Source organism: Tachypleus tridentatus, chromosome 5 (genome assembly GCF_004210375.1).
Source record: "Tachypleus tridentatus isolate NWPU-2018 chromosome 5, ASM421037v1, whole genome shotgun sequence".
NCBI classification, from domain to species: Eukaryota; Metazoa; Arthropoda; class Merostomata; order Xiphosura; family Limulidae; genus Tachypleus; species Tachypleus tridentatus.
The window spans coordinates 15,032,899-15,054,628 of record NC_134829.1 but is presented as its reverse complement, the minus strand read 5'-3'; the positions used below and the strand labels follow the sequence as shown (position 1 = coordinate 15,054,628).

Genomic DNA, 21,730 nt, shown 5'->3' with positions numbered 1-21,730 from the left:
AAGTTATGCGTTAATACTATACCTGAACCTAATATACTGTGAGTTGATGCGCATAGGCATTACCCCTTTTTAGGTTTTACATGATTAATATCTCACGTGCACGCGAAAGATAATTAAAGAGTTAGGATATCTCCAACGCCTTTTGGGGACTATTATCCCTGTTACCACTTTAAAACTAAAGACTTTTCCATTTCCATCAAACTATATTTTTGTTAGTTTGTTTCGTATTGCACGAACTTAATTTAACTATGTCGTTCTAAACTGTTTTGTATTATTAAGTTTACACAAATATACAGTCGATGATGGTTTCTTTTGAACAGATATGTATATATATATAGTGTCCACTTTTCAAGTTATTTCTAAAATTCCTGATATATTAGCCTTTTCTAGAGTCTCAAATTGTTTACTAAAACATATGAACCAACGATAAATGACGAGCACTGTAACAAAATAAACCATTACGCGTCGTATTTTCAAAACCCGACATCTAGACCTGTGGTGTTTCTCCCCCTCCTGCTGAAGACTTCATTAAAATGTCACCTAAAAGTTTGTTTAAGCTATCATAGATTTCAGCAGAGGATTCTCCAGGTGAATTTAATTTTCAAACTCACCTCAAAAACTATTCAATCGCATTGTAATCAATCGATTTTGCCGACCAGTTAAAATAACCGGTTATTGTCATGCTCTTCAAACCAGTTTTCACCTACGCAGTCATATTAGATTGCTGCATTATTGATTCCAAAAATTCCTTTTCTATAGAGGTGGAAGATATAGTTAACAATAATGTTCAGGTACATTGTGGTTATTCACATATCTAAAAGAAAAAAGTGTCCAAATCACTACTACGCACATGTTCTCCACACTATTAAATCCCTTCCAATAGATAGCTGCATCTCTTTGGAAAAGCATATGAAATCAACTGTCTTATGTGTGTTTTTTTCATGAATTTACTCCAATATCTTTACAGATATGAATTAAAAGCGACTTATCAGATTTCATCATGTGCCTTCACTCAGTCATTCTTCACAGCTCTCACTTTACAAGCCTGCGATGTTGGGAGCTCCTATTTGCCTCTGAGATAAGTTTTTCAGATTGGTTGTCAGTTGTCATATATAATTTTTGGTAATATCCCATGAATGGTATGATTAGAAGAACTGATCAAGTAGGACACAATCTTTCGTATTGTGTTCCTCAGAACTTTGTTCTGTCATCTCTTCCCATGATCAGTCAACAATGGTTGATGGCCACAGTTTGTTTTTGTTGTACTTTTTCATGTATGGCACTCGTGTTCTTATCATGTGACCCTTATTGATATATCTTGATAACAAATATCTTGAAAGAGCCAACAAAAAAATGGCTTTTGGCAACGAAAATCACCTAATATTAGCAATAATAAAAGATACATTTTCTGTATGTTACTAGAGTGAGTTTATCTCAGTCTGTGATTTAAATGGGCATCCATGTAAATGAGTTTTCTACGTCTTATGCAGAGTCTATTTCAATGACAGATACAAGATAAACCTTTATCTAAATTAACCAAATAAAACAGCATACCTTATTGTACTTTATCCAGCTGTGTTAGACTAATTTTATTTGTTTCTTCGATACTGTTGTTTTTTGTTGTTAAGCGCAAAGCTATACAAAAGACTATCTGTGCTCTGCCTGCCACAGGTATCGAAACCCAGTTGATAGGAGTATAACTCCGAAAATTAATATGTTTCAACAAACCCGATTTGGAAATATCAACATTGCTACTAGAAAGGCCACAATGACGTGGGGATATTAAACTTGAAGTTTGTTATGTTAAAGGAGCATGTTTCGGAACGTAATGATCAGTTGATTTAGATAAACTACTGAAATTGATTAAACGGATTTTGTTCAGAAATAACTCGTCATGTTTATCATAAATTACGATTTATCTTGATTACAAATAAGTTAAACAAATGGCTATAATTAACCAAAGTTTACTACACGTATGAAATTAACGCTATTTGTTTATAAGTTGCTTTTAACTTTACGAAAATAAATGCTAATTATCTTGTTTGTGTTTTTATTGTATGTTAAAATTTATATATGTTTTATTTCCATAAGCTTCCATTCATTCCATTTAAAATTTAACTGAACGACATGTTAGGTATTTATGTGGAATCTTCCCCCTACCCTAAATAAACATGGTTATATGTGAGTGTGGGATTTGAATGAGAAAAACGATGTACAGATAGAGAAGGACAAATCAACCAAGAAAAATGGCCAATACTGGAACACTGAGTTCGTTACTTACAGTAAAATGGCCAGTACTGGAACACTGAGTTCGTTACTTATAGTAAAATGGCCAGTACTGGAAAACTGACTTCGTTACTAACAGTAAAATGGCCAGTACTGGAAAACTGACTTCGTTACTAACAGTAAAATAACCTGCACTGTAAGATTGAGTTTGTTACTTCCAGCAAAATGACCAGTACTGCAACGTTGAGTTGGTTACTTCTAGCAAAAAGACTCTTACTATAATGCTGAGTTGGTGACTTACAGTAAAATGACCAGCACCCGAAGAGTTGGTTATTTCCAACAAAATTGCCAGTACTAGAATGCTGAATTGGTTACTTCCAGCAATATGACTAGAACTATAACACTGATCTGGTCCCCCCGCTAGTACAGCGGTATGTCTACGGATTTACAACGCTAAAATCAGGAGTTCGATTCCTCTCGGTGGGCTCAGCAGATAGCCCGATGTGGCTTTGCTACAAGAAAACACACACACACAATTTTGGGCTCGGCATGGCCAAGTGGGTTAAGGCGTTCGACTCGTAATCCGAGGGTCGCGGGTTCGAATCCAGGTCGCACTAAACATGCTCGCCCTTTCAGCCGTGGGGGCGTTATAATGTTACAGTCAATCCTACTATTCGTTGGTAAAAGAGTAGCCCAAGAGTTGACGGTGGGTGGTGATGACTAGCTGCCTTCCCTCTCGTCTTACACTCCTAAATCTGGGCTAGCCCAGATTGCCCTCGAGTAGCTTTGTGCGAAATTCACAAAAACACATTGATCTGGTTTCTTCCAAGAAAATGACCAGTACTGGAAAAAATTATTTTGATGATAAGACGTTTGTATATTTGGTAAGAAAGAAACAAAACAAAAAATAATCTCAAAAAGAAATCGACTCATTGTATCTAAAACTACCGTGTAGATTAAGTTATACATTGAGGCGCAGCAGCATACTGTAGTTTTCTCTTCTTCATTCCAACTTAGATCACAGATTGGAGCTTTGGAAATCAGGCTCCAACATTCACAGACGTCTATCTGTCTTGTAGTTTAAGCTTGATTTTAACAGTGGTATCTAACCTCAAGGTTATATACGATACATTGAAAGAGAACCTTGAACTTGCACTCACCATTTGGCGTGCCTATTCAACTTCTATGTTGTGACTATCGTTGTTTCACACAGTATTCTTAAAGTACGAGGTTTACCTATGGTTCGTGTATGACTATCATAATAATCAAAGAATTATTTCTCTAATTTTAAAGCAGTAAACCAAAAGATCATACGTGCTAATGATATAATTACATATAAGACAAGGTTAATATAAAAATAAAAACTAATTTACACCGAGTACAAAAGTAGGTCATTAAATAACAATTAACTTGGTGTTTGCTACATAAAAAAAAAAAAAAATGGATTTTCATACATGAAGGATGTAAAATTATGTCTTGGCATTAATCATTTTAAAGAAACAACTGAGAAAATAACCTTAACATAACAAACCTGTCCGGGCATCTTCTTCTATCGTAGTTACATTCAAGAATGAAGTCTTCTTTCTTGACGCCTAGTTCCTGTCTTTCAGCACGTGTTAAAGTGTTTAACTTTGCTTTCAGCCTTTCACGGCATTTCTAGAAAAACAAAATATATGATATATAAACCAGGCTCGCTCTCTGTACGTTCTCCTTATATGTAGTAAGTTTATAAGATCGAGATATGAAATACCATCGTTTTATCCTATAACATACTGATTGCTTTTCTTCACATTTGTGCAAGGAATATCCTTGTTTTATTCTGCAACATACTGATTCTTTATCTTTATATTTGTGCAAGAAATATCCTTGTTTTATCATATATTATGTTTAATGTGTAGTTTCACATTTTTTCAATAAAATATGTTTTATTCTGTTGGCACGTCAACTGTTTGCCTTCACAATTATTCAAAGAAATATTCTTGTTTTATAAGTCCTGGTGGGACGGAGATATGTTTAAGTGATTTTCAACTTTTAAGTCCAGGAGTAATTCCCCACAGTGACCAGAACAGCAGGTAACTAAATGTGGTTTTGGTCTAAAAAAACAAGTAGAATATTCTATAACATGCTGACTGTTTACCTATTCTTTTACACGATTAAATATTATTGATTAATCTTATAACATGTTAATGTATATGCACCATAGTTTCTCAAACAAAGTATTGTCATTTTAGTCTATAGTTAAATATGTTATATACTCTGATCAAAGTGCACAATACATATACTTCGCTACAACAGTAGAAAATACTCCTGTGGTATATATCGTTTTATCACCACTCGTGGCTTAGCATGGCCAAGCGCGTTAAGGCGTGCGGCTCGTAATCTGAGAGTCGCGGGTTCGCATCCCCGTCGCGCCAAACATGCTCGCCCTCCCAGCCGTGGGGGCGTTATAATGTGACGATCAATCCCACTATTCGTTGGTAAAAGAGTAGCCCAAGAGTTGACGGTGGGTGGTGATGACTAGCTGCCTTCCCTCTAGTCTTACACTACTAAATTAGGGACGGCTAGCACAGATAGCCCTCGAGAAGCTTTTCCAAACAAAATCACCACTCGATTATAATTTCTAATTAATGAAAAGGTGAAATTTTACCAATAGTTACTTAAACATACCTTTCGCTTAGCATAATTAAAAAATAACAAAGTGTACTACAAACTAATTTATAACATTTGTACGAGAGTGCCACTCATTGGAGACAATCACAACTTATTTTAATGTTAATATTTAGCATACAGCCAAGACAGGTCACAGCATAAGTCTTTGAGAAAAAACTGGAAAAGAACGCAAGCATTACATTTTATATTTAGAAATATTTCTGAGAAGTCTTTATATTTAGAATTTCATTAATATAAGCTTTAGTAAAAATGTATTATTTTATCCTAACTTTTCAAGATATCAATTATCTATTGTTCATCTTTGGGATACGTAAAAGGTAAAACTTGGTTTTAAAATACCAAAAAACGATAGTTTAAAATAACGCAATAAATAAAACATAAAATATATCGCAGTTATGAACGAAATAATTTATTGAATGAAGATTGCATTAATCTAATTGAATTTATGTAACTTGTGGTACTAACAGTGACAATATTTAACAGAAACCCGGCCCGGCATGGCCAGATGGGTTAAGGCGCTCGGCTGCTAATGCGAGGGTGGCGGGTTCGAATCCCCGTCGCACCAAACATGCTCGCCCTTTCAGTCGTGAGGACGTCATAATGGGTGGTTAATTCCACTATTCTTTGGTAAAAGAGTAGCCCAAGAGTTGGCGGTGGGTGGTGATGACTAATTGCCTTCTTCCTAGTCTTACACTACTAAATTTGGGATAGCTAGCGCAGATAGCCCTCGTGTAGCTTTATGCGAAACTTTAAAAAAATAACAGAAACCAATTAAAGATTGATGTACGTTTAATCCAAATTTAAAGCCTTTGGAATGATGCAAGAGTTTATAAAAATTAAAGTAAGTGACACATTAGCAAAAGTATAAAAAAAATTATATTATAGTCCTTGCTATTCACCTTCCTAGCCTTCTGGAAATATTTATATTATTCTGTATTAATTTTTTTTTTCAGATAATAATCGTTCATTTAGTATGGTTGTTAATATTAGCGGGGAAAAAAACAAATATTCAACAATACAAAGGCTATTTGTGTTACGTCCACCAAGGAGACTTGTTCGCTGGATTTTATGGTTGGTAATCCGTAAAGTTACTACTCCTCAGCCATTTTGGGTTGTTACCAATAGTAATTAAATTATCTTAAGTAAGTTAGTATTATTGATATTATGTTTTACAAAAGTTAGGTGCGCATAGTGTGGGATGGTTTCCAAATCTCAGGCTCTTCCCTAGTCGTAAACATTTAAATTGATGCAAATATTTATGTTTAGGTAATTTTTTAATTTGAACTAAAACAATTAAAAGTATACCTTTTTTATTATCCTCACAGTAACCATTATAATATAACAATTACAGCTTTCTTCAAATCCCTCAACTATGAGTTTAGCGTTTTCGTTGGGAAACCGCGGATGCATTGTATCAGTGGGAGTGATCCACGATACCGCTGTGACGCCTCATCATTTATAACTTTTATGACATTTAAACAAACTACATTCGTTAAACTACGTGCAGCATTATGTTTACATTCATTTCTTCTATAGGGTAACTAGGCTTCGTTATTCCCAGATGTATTTTATTTGTCTGAGTAACATTATTAAATTGTATACATATGTTTGTAGAGGTCTTGTTACCTTCTGATAATTCAATATTTTGTCCTCTAAGCAAATAGGTTTAGTTCCTAACGATATTATTCCGTGGTGTTGTTAGTAAGATGGTATTTACTTGTAGTAGAATAATTTCGTGTTACCTCATGGCTCAGTCTGCAGGCTTTATGACTCTGATAATCGGATTTCGATATCATTAGTGCACAAAGTACAGATACTTCATTGAGTAGCTTTTGTTTAACATCAACCAACTTTATATTTTGTAAATATTAACAGTAAGTCCAATGAAGTACTTTGTTGCAAGTCTTAATTCAGTCAAAAATAGTATCATGAAAGCAACAATCAAAATAAAATTAGTAAACATTTCAGCAAATTTCATTAACAATATTCTAGAGGCAAACGAAAATCTGAGAGTCCCTTTCACATCAATAATTCTCTCCCTTTTAGCCGTGGTATTCGTTGGTAAAAGAATAACTCAAGAGTTGGCGATGGGTGATGACTAGCTGCCTTCTCTTTAGTCTTACACTACTAAATTAGAGACGGCTAGCGCAGATAACTTTCGTACAGCTATGAGCGACATTCAAAAAACAAACAAACAATATAATTTTATTTTGGTTTATAAACGATAGATATCGATTTAGTGCACAAATCTTATATCCCTATATCATAATTTATGTACTGAGTATATTCGCGCAAAACTTATTTTTATATAAACTAAGATATTAAAACTGCTGAAAATCAAACTTTGAATGTCACTAATGTCTCACCTTATTACTCAGAAAAACAATTTCCTTGACTTTAGAAAATAAATAAAATTTCTAAATACAGTAACTTAACTGAAACTTCAGTAAGTCAGATTATTCTTACATCAATGTAAACATCAATTAAGTTTTAGAATGATTTACGGAAATTCAATACTTGAATAATAATTCAAAAAGAGAAAAAAAAATAAAAAAATAATAATGATTAAAAAAGAAAATAATAATTATAAAAATAAAAAGAAACAAGGACTAAGTGTCTAGTGCACAGTGGCCAGCTTGTGTTACATTTCTTAAATATATGTTAAAAGGGGAGAGGTATTTATGACCATTTACATCATGTACGTGATATCTGTCGAGATCACACATTAAGTCATTTTTATGCCAATTCTTATTGAAATATTTTAGAGAATTATGCAAGAGTCTTTCAGCTATTGTATCTATGTTTGCATACTTGTGCATGAATGTGGTTGAGGTGCTACGTGGTACTTTATATGCTGAAGTTAGTACAGAATTTTGTATACGTTGAAGTTTCTGTACATGTGTGGGTGCTATGTTAATCCAGGCAGGTGATGCATATTCTATTGTTGGTCTAATGTACGTTTTGTAGATTTTAAGTATGTTGTCTGGTGATGTTCCTTGGATTTTACCTGAAAGACTTCTTGCATAGTTTGCTCTTTTCCAGATTCGTATCAGTACATTTTTAATATGTAGTAGCCACGTTAATTTTGAGTCATAGGTTAGACCTAGAAATTTAGCAGAAGTAGCAGTCAGTAAAAGTGATCCATTCACATAGAGTTTTGGTGGATCTTTTTTCAGCTTATTCAGTCTGCTGAATACTATGACTTGGGTTTTTGGAATATTAATTTTGATTCTGTATTTCTGGCAGTATTCTTCGATGTTATTTAGGACTGGTTGCAGGTTCGTTGCTGCTATTGACGGAGTGGGGGGCACTTTTCCAGACTGCTACATCGTCAGCGAACTGTGATGCATAACCTAAATTTAGGTCCGACAGAGGCATATTACTCACGTACATGATAAATAATATAGGGCTAACAACCCCTCCCTGCAGGACTCCTGCTTCGGGTGAAAAGGACCCTGAGTGGGCCCCATTTACATTTACTTTACACATTCTGTTATCCAGGAAGTTGGACAGCCAGCGAATAGTTTCCTGGGGTAATGCCATTTCAAGCAATCTATGTCGTAAGCCGTTATGCCACACTGTGTCAAACGCTTTCTCAATGTCGAGAAAGCAAGCTACAGTGCATTCTTTTTTGTTGAAGCTGTCGGTAATTGATTCTGTAAGTCGAATCAGGTGGTCTGTAGTTTGGCGGTTTTTTTCGAAATCCGTTTTGAATTTCTGGTAATTTTGAATTTTCTTCTAAGTAAACTGACAGACGATTACTAATTATCCTCTCTAATACTTTGCCAATACAACTGGTTAAGCTAATCGGGCGGTAGTTGTTTGGTTTATTCGCTGGCTTTCCTTCTTTCTGGAACATTAATATTATTGCTTCCTTCCAAGAAACGGGGATATATCCAGCTGATAGTGAGAGATTAAATAACGCTGTTAGGTGTTCATATAATCTCTGAGTGCCTTGTTTTAGGAGGATAGCTTGAATACCATCTTCTCCAGGGGCTTTGTTTTTTGTGTTGTTAATAGCAGTTACGACTTCTGTTACAGTGATATGTTTTACCAGTTGATGAGTGCCCCAGTCTTTTGTTTTTTCTTGGTGTGTAATAGTGTTGACTGAAAATTTAGGTGTAAAAATGCTTCTGTTTTGATCAATATAGTTTGTGACTGTATTATAAAAGTATCTGTTCATGTCTGGTTCATGATGTGTTTTGAACGTGTTTTCTAGGTGTTTTTTAAATATCTCGGCTTTTTCTGTGTTAGTGTATGCTGTTTCTCCATCCAGTTCCAGTGGTGGATATACTGTGTTTGTTGTACCTGTGTTTGTAAATCTTTTCAAATGTGTCCAGAATTGTTTAGGATCAGTTTTGTGATTTAGATCGGAACAGAAGGTGTCCCAGTTTTCTTGTTTCTGTTGTCTGATTAAGTTTCGTATTTTATTCCTTATTGTGTTTATCTGAGTTTTAAGTGTGGGGTTGCGATTTTGAATGTACTGTCTGCGGAGTATACGTCTGTTTTTAATTAAGTGTATTATATCTTTATGTGGTTGCCATGAATGAGTTGTTGTGAAGTGTTTTTGTTTCGGTATCGAGCTGTTGGCTGCATGTTTTAGACACTCAGAGATGATATGACAGTATGCATCTATATCTGATGCGTCCGCGGCAATATGTAGTACTTTTGGAGGTAAGGTTTCATTTAATATAGTTTGGAAAACTGGCCAATTAGCTTTTGTAGTTCAGTTGGTCTCTCACTATGATTTTATTTAAGTGGGGGGTGAGATTGAAGATACACCAAACTGGGAGGTGGTCACTATCTATATCGTGACCAACATGAAAATTTACGAATTTGCGACTCATATTTGACGAACACAGGCATAGGTCCAGTATTTTACTGGTGCCGTGTGCGTACGATATATGTGTCGGTGTTGCATCGTTTAATAAAGTCATGTTTGATTCGTCCAAAAATTGATAAAGTTGCCATTTGCGTTTGAACAACGACAGTTGAATGCTATATGTTTACTGTTTAGGTCGCCGATAATAATAAGATTACAGTTGCTATTATACAGTATATTCAATAGATTTACATCTAACACTGTACTAGGCGAGCAGTAGATGCCCGCCACAGTAACGTCTGTCTGATTTTGCGTTTTTACATTAATAACTATAGATTCATTACTGGAAGGGATAGTAAGTTCCTGAACTATAAGTTCAGTTTTATACAATAATAAAAGACCTCTGTTTGGATCTCTATTATCCTTCCTGTCATGTCTAATAGTAGAGTAGCAGTTTAATTTAAATCTATGGTAGTTATATAGAAGAGTTTCACTAATTATGATTACATCAGGTTTTATGGAGTTTGTTGTATCTTCAATCTCATGTTTCTTGGAAGCAAAAGCACCCTGGATATTGATGTGTAGAACTGTGAAGTTATCCATGTTTAGTAGAGTTTATGATGGAGGTTAAAATTTGCGGCAAGAACTTGTGTATGTTTTTCAATATGATTTTAACTATTATGTCTGTGAGACTGTTGGTGTTTGTAGGGTTTGTATATTCTGCCATTATTTCCGAGAAAGTGGAAGTTATGGCAGATGTCAGTGTTGTTTCAATCGTTGTTGGTTGTGTATTTTGAGGTGGTTTTGGTATTTCCTCTTCACTTGGTAATGGTTTTTCCTGTCGGGATGATGAATTTTTAACCACTGCAGCGTAAGTGTTTGTCTGTGTAGTTGTACTTTGTGGTGCTGGAGTGGAAGGTGTGGGTTCCTTAATTGTTCGTGGTGGTGGCGGCTTGTTCATGTTGGGATTTTTAATTTCGTGTAAGTGTGTTTTAATGGATTTATATTTCTGACAACCTTTATAATTTGCCGTGTGTTCTTCCCCACAATTGCAGCATTTGGGTTTGGGGTTCTGTTTTGTACACTGTGTAATGTGGTGATTCTCCCCACAGCCCACACAACACGCATTTGCTTGGCATGCTGCTGCTACATGTCCAAACCTTTGGCATTGGTAGCACTGTGTGACAACCACTGCTGGTGTTTTTGTTTGTTCTACTGTGTACTTTTGATACCACATAGTGATACCATTATTAATGAATTGTGTAATATCCTGGCTGTTGTCTGTGACTACTTTGATTAGGTTTGTGGGTCTTTTAGTAATATTTGAAATTATACGCTCAACTGAAATATGTTTTATGTTTTGTGTACTTAACTCTTCCTTAATGTCTTCTATGTCTATTGAATTATGTACACCTCGTATCACAAAAGATTTCGGTGTTGGTTTAGTTCCTGGTAGGTGTATTGTAATGCTTCCTGTTTTGAACGCGTCTGCAGGCCAAGCTTTTAGTAGACTGTTTAAGTCAGCGGGTTCCTGTCCTTGAACCAGAACACCGCCTCTGGGCAGACGCTTAATATTAGTAATCTTTGTGTTAGGTTTGCACCTGTATATTTCTCTGGCCAATTGTGGTTGGTTGTAACTACCAGGAACTCCTTGGATTATAACTGCGTGCTTAGGTGATTTTGGTGCGAGTTGTGTATGTGTGTCTGTGGTGGTTGTTTTTTGTTTAATTTGTTTTTTCTGACTTCGAGTCTGCACAAGCGTGAAGCCTTCGTCGTCAGAAAGAACTTCGTCTTTGTCTGAACTTGTTTGTTGTGGAATATCCAGGGTGGGGTTTGGGTTGCTAGAACTGCTAGTTTTTGGCATATTATAGTCTATAACCGTAGTCTTAGGTACATTGTCTTCAGATGCTGAAATCATAATATCTTTTACTAGTTTTCTTTTTTTCTAGTCCTTACAGTATTTTCTTTAACAGGCGTTAACTTTGCTTTTAGTTCTTTTTCGGCTATGAACATTAAAGATTTTAATTTTACATTATCATTTTCTATATGGCCACAGACACTAGACTTACTTTTTGTCCCTGAAACAGACGGGCTTGCTCCCTCAGTCTCAGACGCTACATCGCTTTCCCTGGTCTCCGACTCCCCGGCCGGCATGTCGCCTCGTTGTTTAGCGAAGGGGTATTTCCTGTCTTGGTCTAATTCAAATGGTAATAAGGTCTTCTGTCTATTGGCGTAAAACTCGAAGTGAAAAGTAAAAAACACTAACAAAATATGAAGCAAAATATAACACGTGGAAATCTAGAGTCTTTCAGAGGTATGTCCTTCCTTTACCCTGTCCAAGCGCAGAATCTCCTATATATATAACTAAATACGAATAACTTGTTTGTTTGTTTTGAATTTCGCGCAAAACTACTTGAGGGCTATCTGCGCTAGCCGTCCCTAATTTAGCAGTGTAAAACTAGAGGGAAGGCAGCTAGTCATCACCACCCACCGCCAAACCTTGGGCTACTCTTTTACCAACGAATGGTGGGATTGATCGTAACATTATAACGCCCCCACGGCTGAAAGGGCGGACATGTTTGGTGCGACCGGAATTCGAACCCGCGACCCTCGGATTACGAGTCGAACGCCTTAAGACAGTTGGCCATGCCGGGCCGTATATTCGAAGATAAGCTAGTGTTTTCGTAAAACATATATTTTGATTCTTGCAGTAGATAATCTTCTACAAATTTAGAGAGCAGGCGGGACTTACGCAATACACATTTAACAATACATGTTACATGTATCAAATTGAAACAAATATAGATATCAAAATAAATGCATTTGTAAAATCCGTTACAATAATAATGAAAAGCTTTAAACAGCAGCAACTGCTGTTATTTACTCTTAAGTATAAACACCAAATGATGCAAATTAAAAATCATTTTTTTGCATTCGATTTCTTTTCATTTTCGGCTCTTCTACTGTTCATTTGATTGTTTCACAAGTTTCTAACACACCATAAACTTAACTGTGTTTACACATCTGTAGATGACATTTTTTTATGTGTTTTCATTATTCAGTGTGTGTCAAAGGTTGACAATGACTGTCATCTAGAATCCTACTTACTTTCTGTTTTTCATTTGGAAAACAACTGCAAACCGAAGAGTCTCGTTCACACCATAAACTTTGTTTAACCCTGGAACACAAAAATATAAATTATACATTTCTTTCCTGGTATAGTAGTTGACCTCAAATGTTGTATTCATTTGATATGGATTAATACACATTTTTAAGACGATTGGAGAGATAGAATAGCATTATTGATCGTTTGATTCCATAATTTTAAAAAATATTTTATGGGATTCTGTTAAATACCTAGTGCCTGATACTCCATAAACAATTTTAAGAAATTTCAGTTTGAAATACAACTGAAGGCAGTGTCATTTTTTAATAAAATTGGTGTCACAGAGGTGACTTTATCGCTTTTATGTGTGTTTTATTTTCTCAGAGTTAATTTTTGTTTGGCGCCTCTAAATAATGTGTCGTTTTTCATCATACCTTGAGAAAATGCAACATGAAATAATTTAATCTGGTCGACTAAATAAATGAAAAAATCAGCAAACAATACTGGTTCCTTCACTTTACAATGATGTTCTTTAAGATGTTACAAGTGTCACCATAGGCTAATTGTTTTTAATAATAATAACGAAGACTAAAATATAGATTTTAAAAATATGTCATCGAAATACTAAAACAAAAATGTTAATAATGACACAACCTTAAAGAGTTATTTTATCAGAGAACAAATAAATAGTGCTCACTGATATATACGATGTAGTAAACTTACTGGTTTGAGATTTCTAGAAAACCTAAGTGATAGAGGAATAAATAGTTACGACCAGACGAGCGTAAAGAGAGTAAAAATAAAGTTACGTGAAAGAGAAGTTCAGTCAGAGAAAAGTTATAAAACATAAAGTTAGCCGTCGTGGGAGCAACTGAGTCAGATTAACCGTTTGAAAGAGATATGGAGAACAATTTGTCTTGCCATAGGATGCTCCAAACCAATCAAACCCGCCTGTACGGACTTTGACAAAAGGCAGACGATTATTGGAAGTTCAAAATATAACTGTGGTAAACTCGCGCGACAGCATAAATGAACGATACATGACTGCGATACTGCGATAAAAAATAAAGAAAAATAAGTTGGTTTGTCAACCGAATTCTAAAGCAATCAATTTGGCCCAAGTGGATTTTTTAACAACAAGAAGAGAATAGTATAGTGTTTAAGGTACGACTATAAATCCACAGCTGAAAGAATTTTGTACACATATTTAACTTGTTTCGAATATATATATTATTATAAAAACAAGTGCAATGTATGCTGTTCGTTTATTGTTGAATTTATCGTCAATAAGTCACAGAGACCCACTCTAGAAAGACATTTAGGACAAAACACCCACATTTTTACATTACTATATATATATGTATATATATATATACTACTAAAAAATGTAAGTTTCTGAGAAAGGCGTGAGGCAAAAACCATTAGAAAATCATTTTATGCTTTGAAAAACAAAAACGAATTAACTACTACGTTATAATAACTTACTGTCAGCATAATTAATTTCTATCTTTATAATGTCTATTAATATTTTACTTAGGCCTACCTGTTCCGATTGCATACTGTGACTGCAGGGAAGGGTAGTTTTCCAGAATTTTCAACTTCAACGTTTACTACACTTTCAAATTTCAGATATATATTAAGGAAGGTTGTGGTCTGATACAACATTCCAGAGATGCAACCAACTAAAAATATAATCTAGAAGAGTGAAAATAATTTAATCAAAATTATACATAGAAACTGTTCAAATACAGAAATTATGCAAGACCTATTTCGACTAGTAATCCGAGGGTTGCCCTTTCAGCCGTGGGGGCGTTATAATTTTACGATCAAACCCACTATTCGTTGGTAAGAGAGTAGCCCAAGAGTTGGCGATGGGTGGCGATGAGTAACTGCCTTCCCTCTCGTCTTTCACTGCTAAATTAGGGACAGCTAGCGCAAATAGCCCTTGAGTAGCTTTGCGCGAAATTAAAAAAAAAAAAAAAATTATCCCTTCATTACGCTATTATTTTTTGTCATTACAAGTTATTGACTTGTGGATATTTATTGCATTCTGTTTGCTATGTACATAATTAAAGAGTTACCTCACAATTTTTGTATTTTTACAAGATTTTAATATATATATTTATGTTAGAATTCTTATTCTCGTAAAGATTCACAGCAGCAGTTTGAAACATAATTTTATTTTAATTTACTAGGCAGGTTGTTTATTAAAAATTTCAATTTTTAACAATGTTCTTCTAACTAATTATAACTTTTAAATAATTATGCTGTTTCTTTAGTCACAGTAAGGAACAAGTTTATAATATCACGTTTCCTGTTACTTCATTAAACTCATGCAGATCTTTAGGTAGTCTGAATTTGAAATAGTAAACAATAAAATGTCCGTAAAGGAATCAGGTTACAAGTGTATGTTTTTTATTTAATGGTTACATTTATTTCAGTTTGTAATACCAAAGTTATGAATAATAAATTTCTAAACTAAGAAATAAAGTCTCAATTATCACAATTTTAATAATGATTTTTACCTGAACTCGGGTATTTGTATAAAACGCTTATACAAATAAGGGCAATGTTTTGTTGTAGTAATGCTTATATAATGTGTTTCCGCATGTATCAGAAGTATAATAACACATTATATTACACACATATCGAAATGAAATTGAATAAGATTCTATAGAGCACATTGCAATTTAGATCAATATTGAAGGTTATCAAATTATTTCATAAATGAGGCGCTGTAAAGTTCATTTTAGCATGTTAAGAAATGATAAGGTTCTGTAGTAGTTTATCATATTACCTATTTCAGTAGTTACTGTACAAAAGATATTTTATAATCGGATATTGTTAAACTTATTTCATTCACAAAATATTCTTTTGATCTATAACATCTATTCCATATTATATGTTAAAAGATAGTTTGTGCGATTTTAAATCACGGTAAGTTTAGATCTACACAGGTTTTCAATGAAAAGATAAATATATCTGTATATGGCGTTTCAGAAATCTTATTAGCAACGGCTTTCACTATGCAAAGAGTACCATCGAAACGCCACTACACTTTTCTGTAAAAGGCCAGTAAAGAAAAATGTGATAAGCAAATTTTAAATCTACTGAGGTTTAATTCACCACTCGTCAAAGAGTGTTAATATTCTGTTACTCAAGTTAATAATTCCATATAAATTTTGACTTTCGACGACTAATGATAAAATAATGTTATTATAGAAATTTATTGATAAGCTTATTTTTGGAAAATAAAGGACAATGGTCGAATAAACATTTATTATTCCCAGTAGTCGAAATTAGTCAAACATTTTTCAAATAAGCGTTTGGCTTCTTACATCACCTATCTATACTATGAAAGTGTTTTCTATAAAATCCAAACAAATTACTTATTGTACAATAATAACTAATTAATCCAGTAATATTATTTTAATCTAACATCAGTAATATTATTTTCACATCTTTTTATACTGACCATTAACACTTCAGTTATTTGTATTAAAAATAAAACAGAATTTTGCAATAATTTGACATCTGTATTAGCAATCATTTGAAAAAAATATTCACATTAATGTTGTCGGTATTTATTAACAAAAATTAATAACGTTATCTTAAACAGCTAACTGGCTTAATCCAAATTTTATGCATACGAAAATTACAGCAAACTGAGTTATTGATAAAAATTTCGTACTGTATTATTATTATCTCGTTTAAAGATATACCTACAATTCGGAAAGTTTACCTTTAACAGTACACTTTTCTTCGATAACTGGGCCATTTCTTTTCTCGTACTTTCATATGTTGTTATTATCACAGGCTACTCAGTGCTGTAAGAAAACATAACTATTTTCATGCACAAGATTTTAAGCTAGTGAATTTTAACTACTCAGTGATAGTAACCGAAAACTTATTGTTGCTTATCTAATCCAGTAGCCTGAAAATTCCTATTTTTCACGCAGGCGCAGAGCTTGTAACGATTAAAGAATAAATGCCATTGTGACGTACATTGATCAATAGCAATTAGTCTGTTCATTTGTTTTTCACACTAACTATATAAAAAAATGTTGACCATTTGATGCACTTAGAACAATAAAAGTAAGAAGTTTATAATCTTGCAAACTATAATGTTCAAAATTCACTACCACAAAGGAGCCTTCAGTTATGCTTAGCTTGTTTTGTTTTATAACATACTCTCATTTTATTGCATATAGATAGCTTAGTGGTTACACAGAAAAAATAGTTCTATATTTGTAGGTCCGGCATGGCCAAGCGTGTTAAGGCGTGCGACTCGTAATCAGAGGGTCGCGGGTTCGCATCCCCGTCGTGCCAAACATGCTCGCCCTTTCAGCGGTAGGGGCGTTATAAGTGACCGTCAATTCCACTATTCGTTGGTAAAAGAGTAGCTCAAGAGTTGGCGGTGGGTGGTGATGACTAGCTGCCTTCCCTCTAGTCTTACACTGCTAAATTAAGGATGGCTAGTACAGATAGCCCTCGAGTAGCTTTGTGTGAAATTCAAATCGAACAATCAAAACTACTCACTGGACTACTGAGCTCTATCCACCGCGGGTATATAATCCCTAATTGTATTCATTCATTAGATGATTTCAAGATTGAAACTTTGTTAATTACTTCGTTGGACTTCATAAAGCTTGCTCTCTGCTATTCATTGAACAGAAGTGATATATCTCTCAGTAGTTCTTGCCATATCGAGGACTGGAAATAGTTTTTAATCATTTTAGCTTAACTGCGAGGTAGTTTTGCGTGTTACGCGACTGTCCCTATCAGCTAGTCCTCGTAACGCTACTGTTACTACTGTTAAAAAAAAACACATAAAATTAGAAAATCTGATATTTAGTAGGTTTTCATTTGTCAGTATCACCAGGAACGTTACCTTGTTTGTGATGCTTTTTTGTCATTAAGCTACACAATGAACTACCTCTGCTGTTGTAACCTAATATATCGAAGCCTGATTTTTTAGAATTATAAGTCATTAGACTTGTCATCAAGCAGGAGTCTTTTTGGTGGTGATAAAGGTATTGTTTACCCACAGAGACTCGATATAAATATTCCTATTCTCTATCATTCTACTAATTTAAGTTTTAGTTTTTTGCCACCTAGAGAGCAGAAATACGGGTTTATTATTTTTATGTTCTTAGTCGAGTTACGTTCCCACCCTATGATAAAAAAGTCACGCCCAATGTTTCAATGAATTGGTGCTTTAATCAATAGTTAAGTTAGTGTAATTTCCTGTATTAAATACCGTGTTTCTCCGATAATAAGACCTACCCATAAAATAAGACCTAGTGTGATTTTTGGGGATAGTTTTAATATAAGCCCTACCCTTAAAATAAGCCCTAGTTAAGAGTGGCAGGAAGAGGAAAGAAATAAAAAAAAATAATTTATTAATTAGTTTAATAGTTAGTTAATTAGATTGTTTAAGTATTAATCAGTTAGTTTAATAGTTTAATAATAATTTATTTTAAATGGTTAGTTTAATAGTTTTACTTTTTAACTTCATTTTTTTGATATATCAAAATAAGACATCCCCCGAAAATAAACCCTAGTGTCATATTTTGGAGTGAAAATTAATATAAGCCCTGTCTTATTTTCGGAGAAACACGGTATATAACGCGGAATGTTTGAACCAACACTTAATGTAAATTAAAATTGATGTTTTAAAAACAGGTGTTTATAGCTATCTTTAAGTTTGATTATATTTCCTCATAGTTATATAAAATTTAATAATGCAAAATACAGGGTGTTCGGAAAGTCACTATGCACTTGTATATTTATTAACAGACATGTTTCAATATAGAATACAGGTGGTAAATATGAATGACAATTATAAACAATGTTGAAAGTGACCCCTATTGGCATCAATACAGGCTTGGATCCTTCTTATTTTGTTTCTAAACACCGCTATCAGTTGCTGGCTTGAAATAGACTGAATGAATGCTGTTATCGCTGCTTTCAAAACTGCACAGTGACTTTCCGAACACACTGTACTTTAGATTTAAGTCATGTAACGGTTTAATATAATTAACAGGCAGGAACGTTTCATTCTTTTACCCATTTGAAAATCTTGATATCTAATGGTTTAATAACACTATATGTAAATGTTAAAGCATTTTAACTTATCAAAGGTATATTTTAATGTTATTAATTTACACTAAAGATCGAAAAATAATCCATTAAAAGAAGCACAACGCACTACCCCGTGACTTCTAACAGAATAATGAAACACCTAGTGGTGAAAACAGACATCGGAAAGCACTGTCAAGCTGGCCACTGTAATATAGAATTTTTAGAAGATTTCTTTAAGAGTGAGTCATTCGTATTTACACTATTTGCGTCAGTTGATACAACGGTAGCACCGCTGGTGACTTGTTTAGCATCTGGTTTATAAATATTTGAAAGTGCAATGCTAGAATGAAGGTAATTAAGACATAACACAATGCTAAGGGACAATAAGGGACCCACTGGTCCATCTCGGATGTCCCATCCTTTAAGTCAAACTAAAATTATTAAATAAATAAATTTTAAAAATTTAAAGCCAGCTCTTATCATTCATATATCTGTCAAGCTTTCTTTTAAGGTCACTCAAATGTAGTGCCTCTATAACATCCGAAGGCAACCCATTTCACACGACAACCACTCTATTTAAAAAATAAAACTGTTTCAGTTGGAGACAGCTTCTACCTTGCCTAAATCTATCTTTGTGTCCCCTAGTTCTATAATTCTTGCTGATAAGTATGACAAATGTTGTTGCACTGACATTATCAATTCCTTTTACAATTTTAAACATTTCAGTTAGATCCCCTCTAACATTTTTTTTCAAGAGAAAACTATTTTACGAACCTTAATTTCTTCTCAATGACAACACCCTCCTTCCCAGGTACCATTTTAGTAACACTCCCCTGAACCAACAATTCAATGTCTTTCCTAAGATAAGGAGCACAAGAATGAACACAATACTTCAAATGCGGCTTAACCAGTGACTTATACAATGAAATTGTAAGCTCTTCAAATATGTATTCAGAATTTCTGAAGATACAACCTGAAATTCTATTTGCCATACCACTAGCAATGGAACACTGCTTGGATGGCTTTAAAAGATCATTACACCAAGATCCTTTTATTTCATGACACTATTAAGGTTATTCCCATCAAATTATACTTATAATTGAAATTATGACAACCCACATGAAATATTTTGTATTTACCATAATTACAACCCATCTGCCATTTATTTACCAAACTTACTAAATGATCTAAGTCCTTTTGTAAACCAGCAACATCCATTTCCCTGCCAGCAACACTCAATACCTTGATATAATCAGCAAATTTAAGTAATTTGTGGACCATTCCTTCATTTATGTCATTAATGTAAATCAAAAAAGCAATCGTTCTAAGACTAAGTCCTGAGGTACTCCACATACAATATTAATCCAGTTTGACTGAACTCCATTTATAACAACCCTCTGCTTTTTTTCCATCCAGCCACCCTACTATCCAATTAATTATCTTTTCCCCTACACCTTTTTTATGTGGCAATTTGTCAAATGATTTCTGAAAATTCATATACACCATATCCATACCTTTACCCTCATCTGCATATGCAGTAACATTTTCAAAGCATGTCACAAGGTTTGTAAGACAAGATTTTCCCTTAGTAAAACCATGTTGATTATCCGATAAAATTCTAAACTATGTTAAATGGCTCTGCAAAGTATCTTTTATCAGACTGTATAAAAAAATGCTACAGAAGGTTGAATACGTTATATTAAAACGATTTTGGAACCTCGCCTGGTCATGTCGTGTCTGATTGCCATGTATCTTGATATAACACCGGCAAGTGCGAACGAATTATGGTTAAAGGAACCTGTAACTTTATTTTCCATGGCATGATATTTGCTAGAAAGATTTATAAATAATGTACAACCAAATGACACAACATTCCGAAATAGAACAACCTACACAGAAAAATATTTACGAAAGCAGTGAACTTAAATATCACACCCCAAGTCAATTCAGAGAATTGTTTTATCTAGAAAATGAAGACTGTGATTAAAAACGACTCAAAGGGCCATTAAGGTGATACTTGGCATATATTATGGCATATTATAAAGATAATTTATTAGATGTAAAGTTTACGAAGGCTCAGTAGCTAAGAGTTCACAACATTCCAGCTTCAAAATGAAATAAACAACTGTTTTGTAAAGACATAATCACGGCAATTACATTTAGCTATACACCAGTCAAGTTTCTCATGTATATCCATGAGTCTTTGTATCTGTAGTTTGTTGAAGCGTTGTCTTGAAAAATGAAGTTTTTTTTTAGTGGAGGGTTTTTGAAAATAATTTCAACATACATGGTCTAGGACTGGCCTTGTCATATTTCCGGCGGAGGTATTTGATACTGTGGAAGTTGTGATATCGAGAAATAGTGGATAGTCGCGACAATTATATTGAGCAAGATTGACTAATAAGGAGTTAACACTAAATGCAGAATTGAACCTGGAACATTTTTCTTATAAAGTGCGAATAACCCTCACTATAATTAAAAGATATGGTTATATGGATAGTGGTTTCGTTATAGCTCGTGAATTACAGGAAGGGGCTTAGATAACAGGATAAAGTGCAATATTACCCCCCTCCTTGCTGCCCCATTCCCGGTACTACATAGGTAGAAATACTTTCGTCGAGAAAACAAAATTCCATTGGATAAATTGTATGAATAATACGAGTTATCCTACATAATACTCAAAGTCAGAACACTTACTTCATTAAAAACATTACTGCACTTCTTGCTACAAAATTATCATGGACTTGTATCTTGTTAAGCCAATGATACGTACAAAAAATAATGATTTACTTATTTCATCATAGAAACATTACCATTTTCTC

General features: G+C 34.0%; 1 protein-coding gene across 1 annotated transcript in view; it reads right to left on the bottom strand.

Moving 5' to 3' along the window:
* LOC143250587 (epithelial sodium channel subunit alpha-like) overlaps positions 1–16,730 on the bottom strand; it is a 59,276-nt gene extending 42,546 nt beyond the window's left edge. The window contains exons 1-4 of the mRNA XM_076501378.1: positions 16,567–16,730; positions 14,368–14,519; positions 12,827–12,896; positions 3,758–3,882 (exon numbers count right to left, since the gene is read on the bottom strand). Coding sequence (XP_076357493.1) covers positions 3,758–3,882; positions 12,827–12,896; positions 14,368–14,519; positions 16,567–16,602 — 383 coding nt within the window. The 5' untranslated portion in view covers positions 16,603–16,730. The remainder of the gene's footprint in view (positions 1–3,757; positions 3,883–12,826; positions 12,897–14,367; positions 14,520–16,566) is intronic.
* Positions 16,731–21,730: the final 5,000 nt, after the last annotated feature.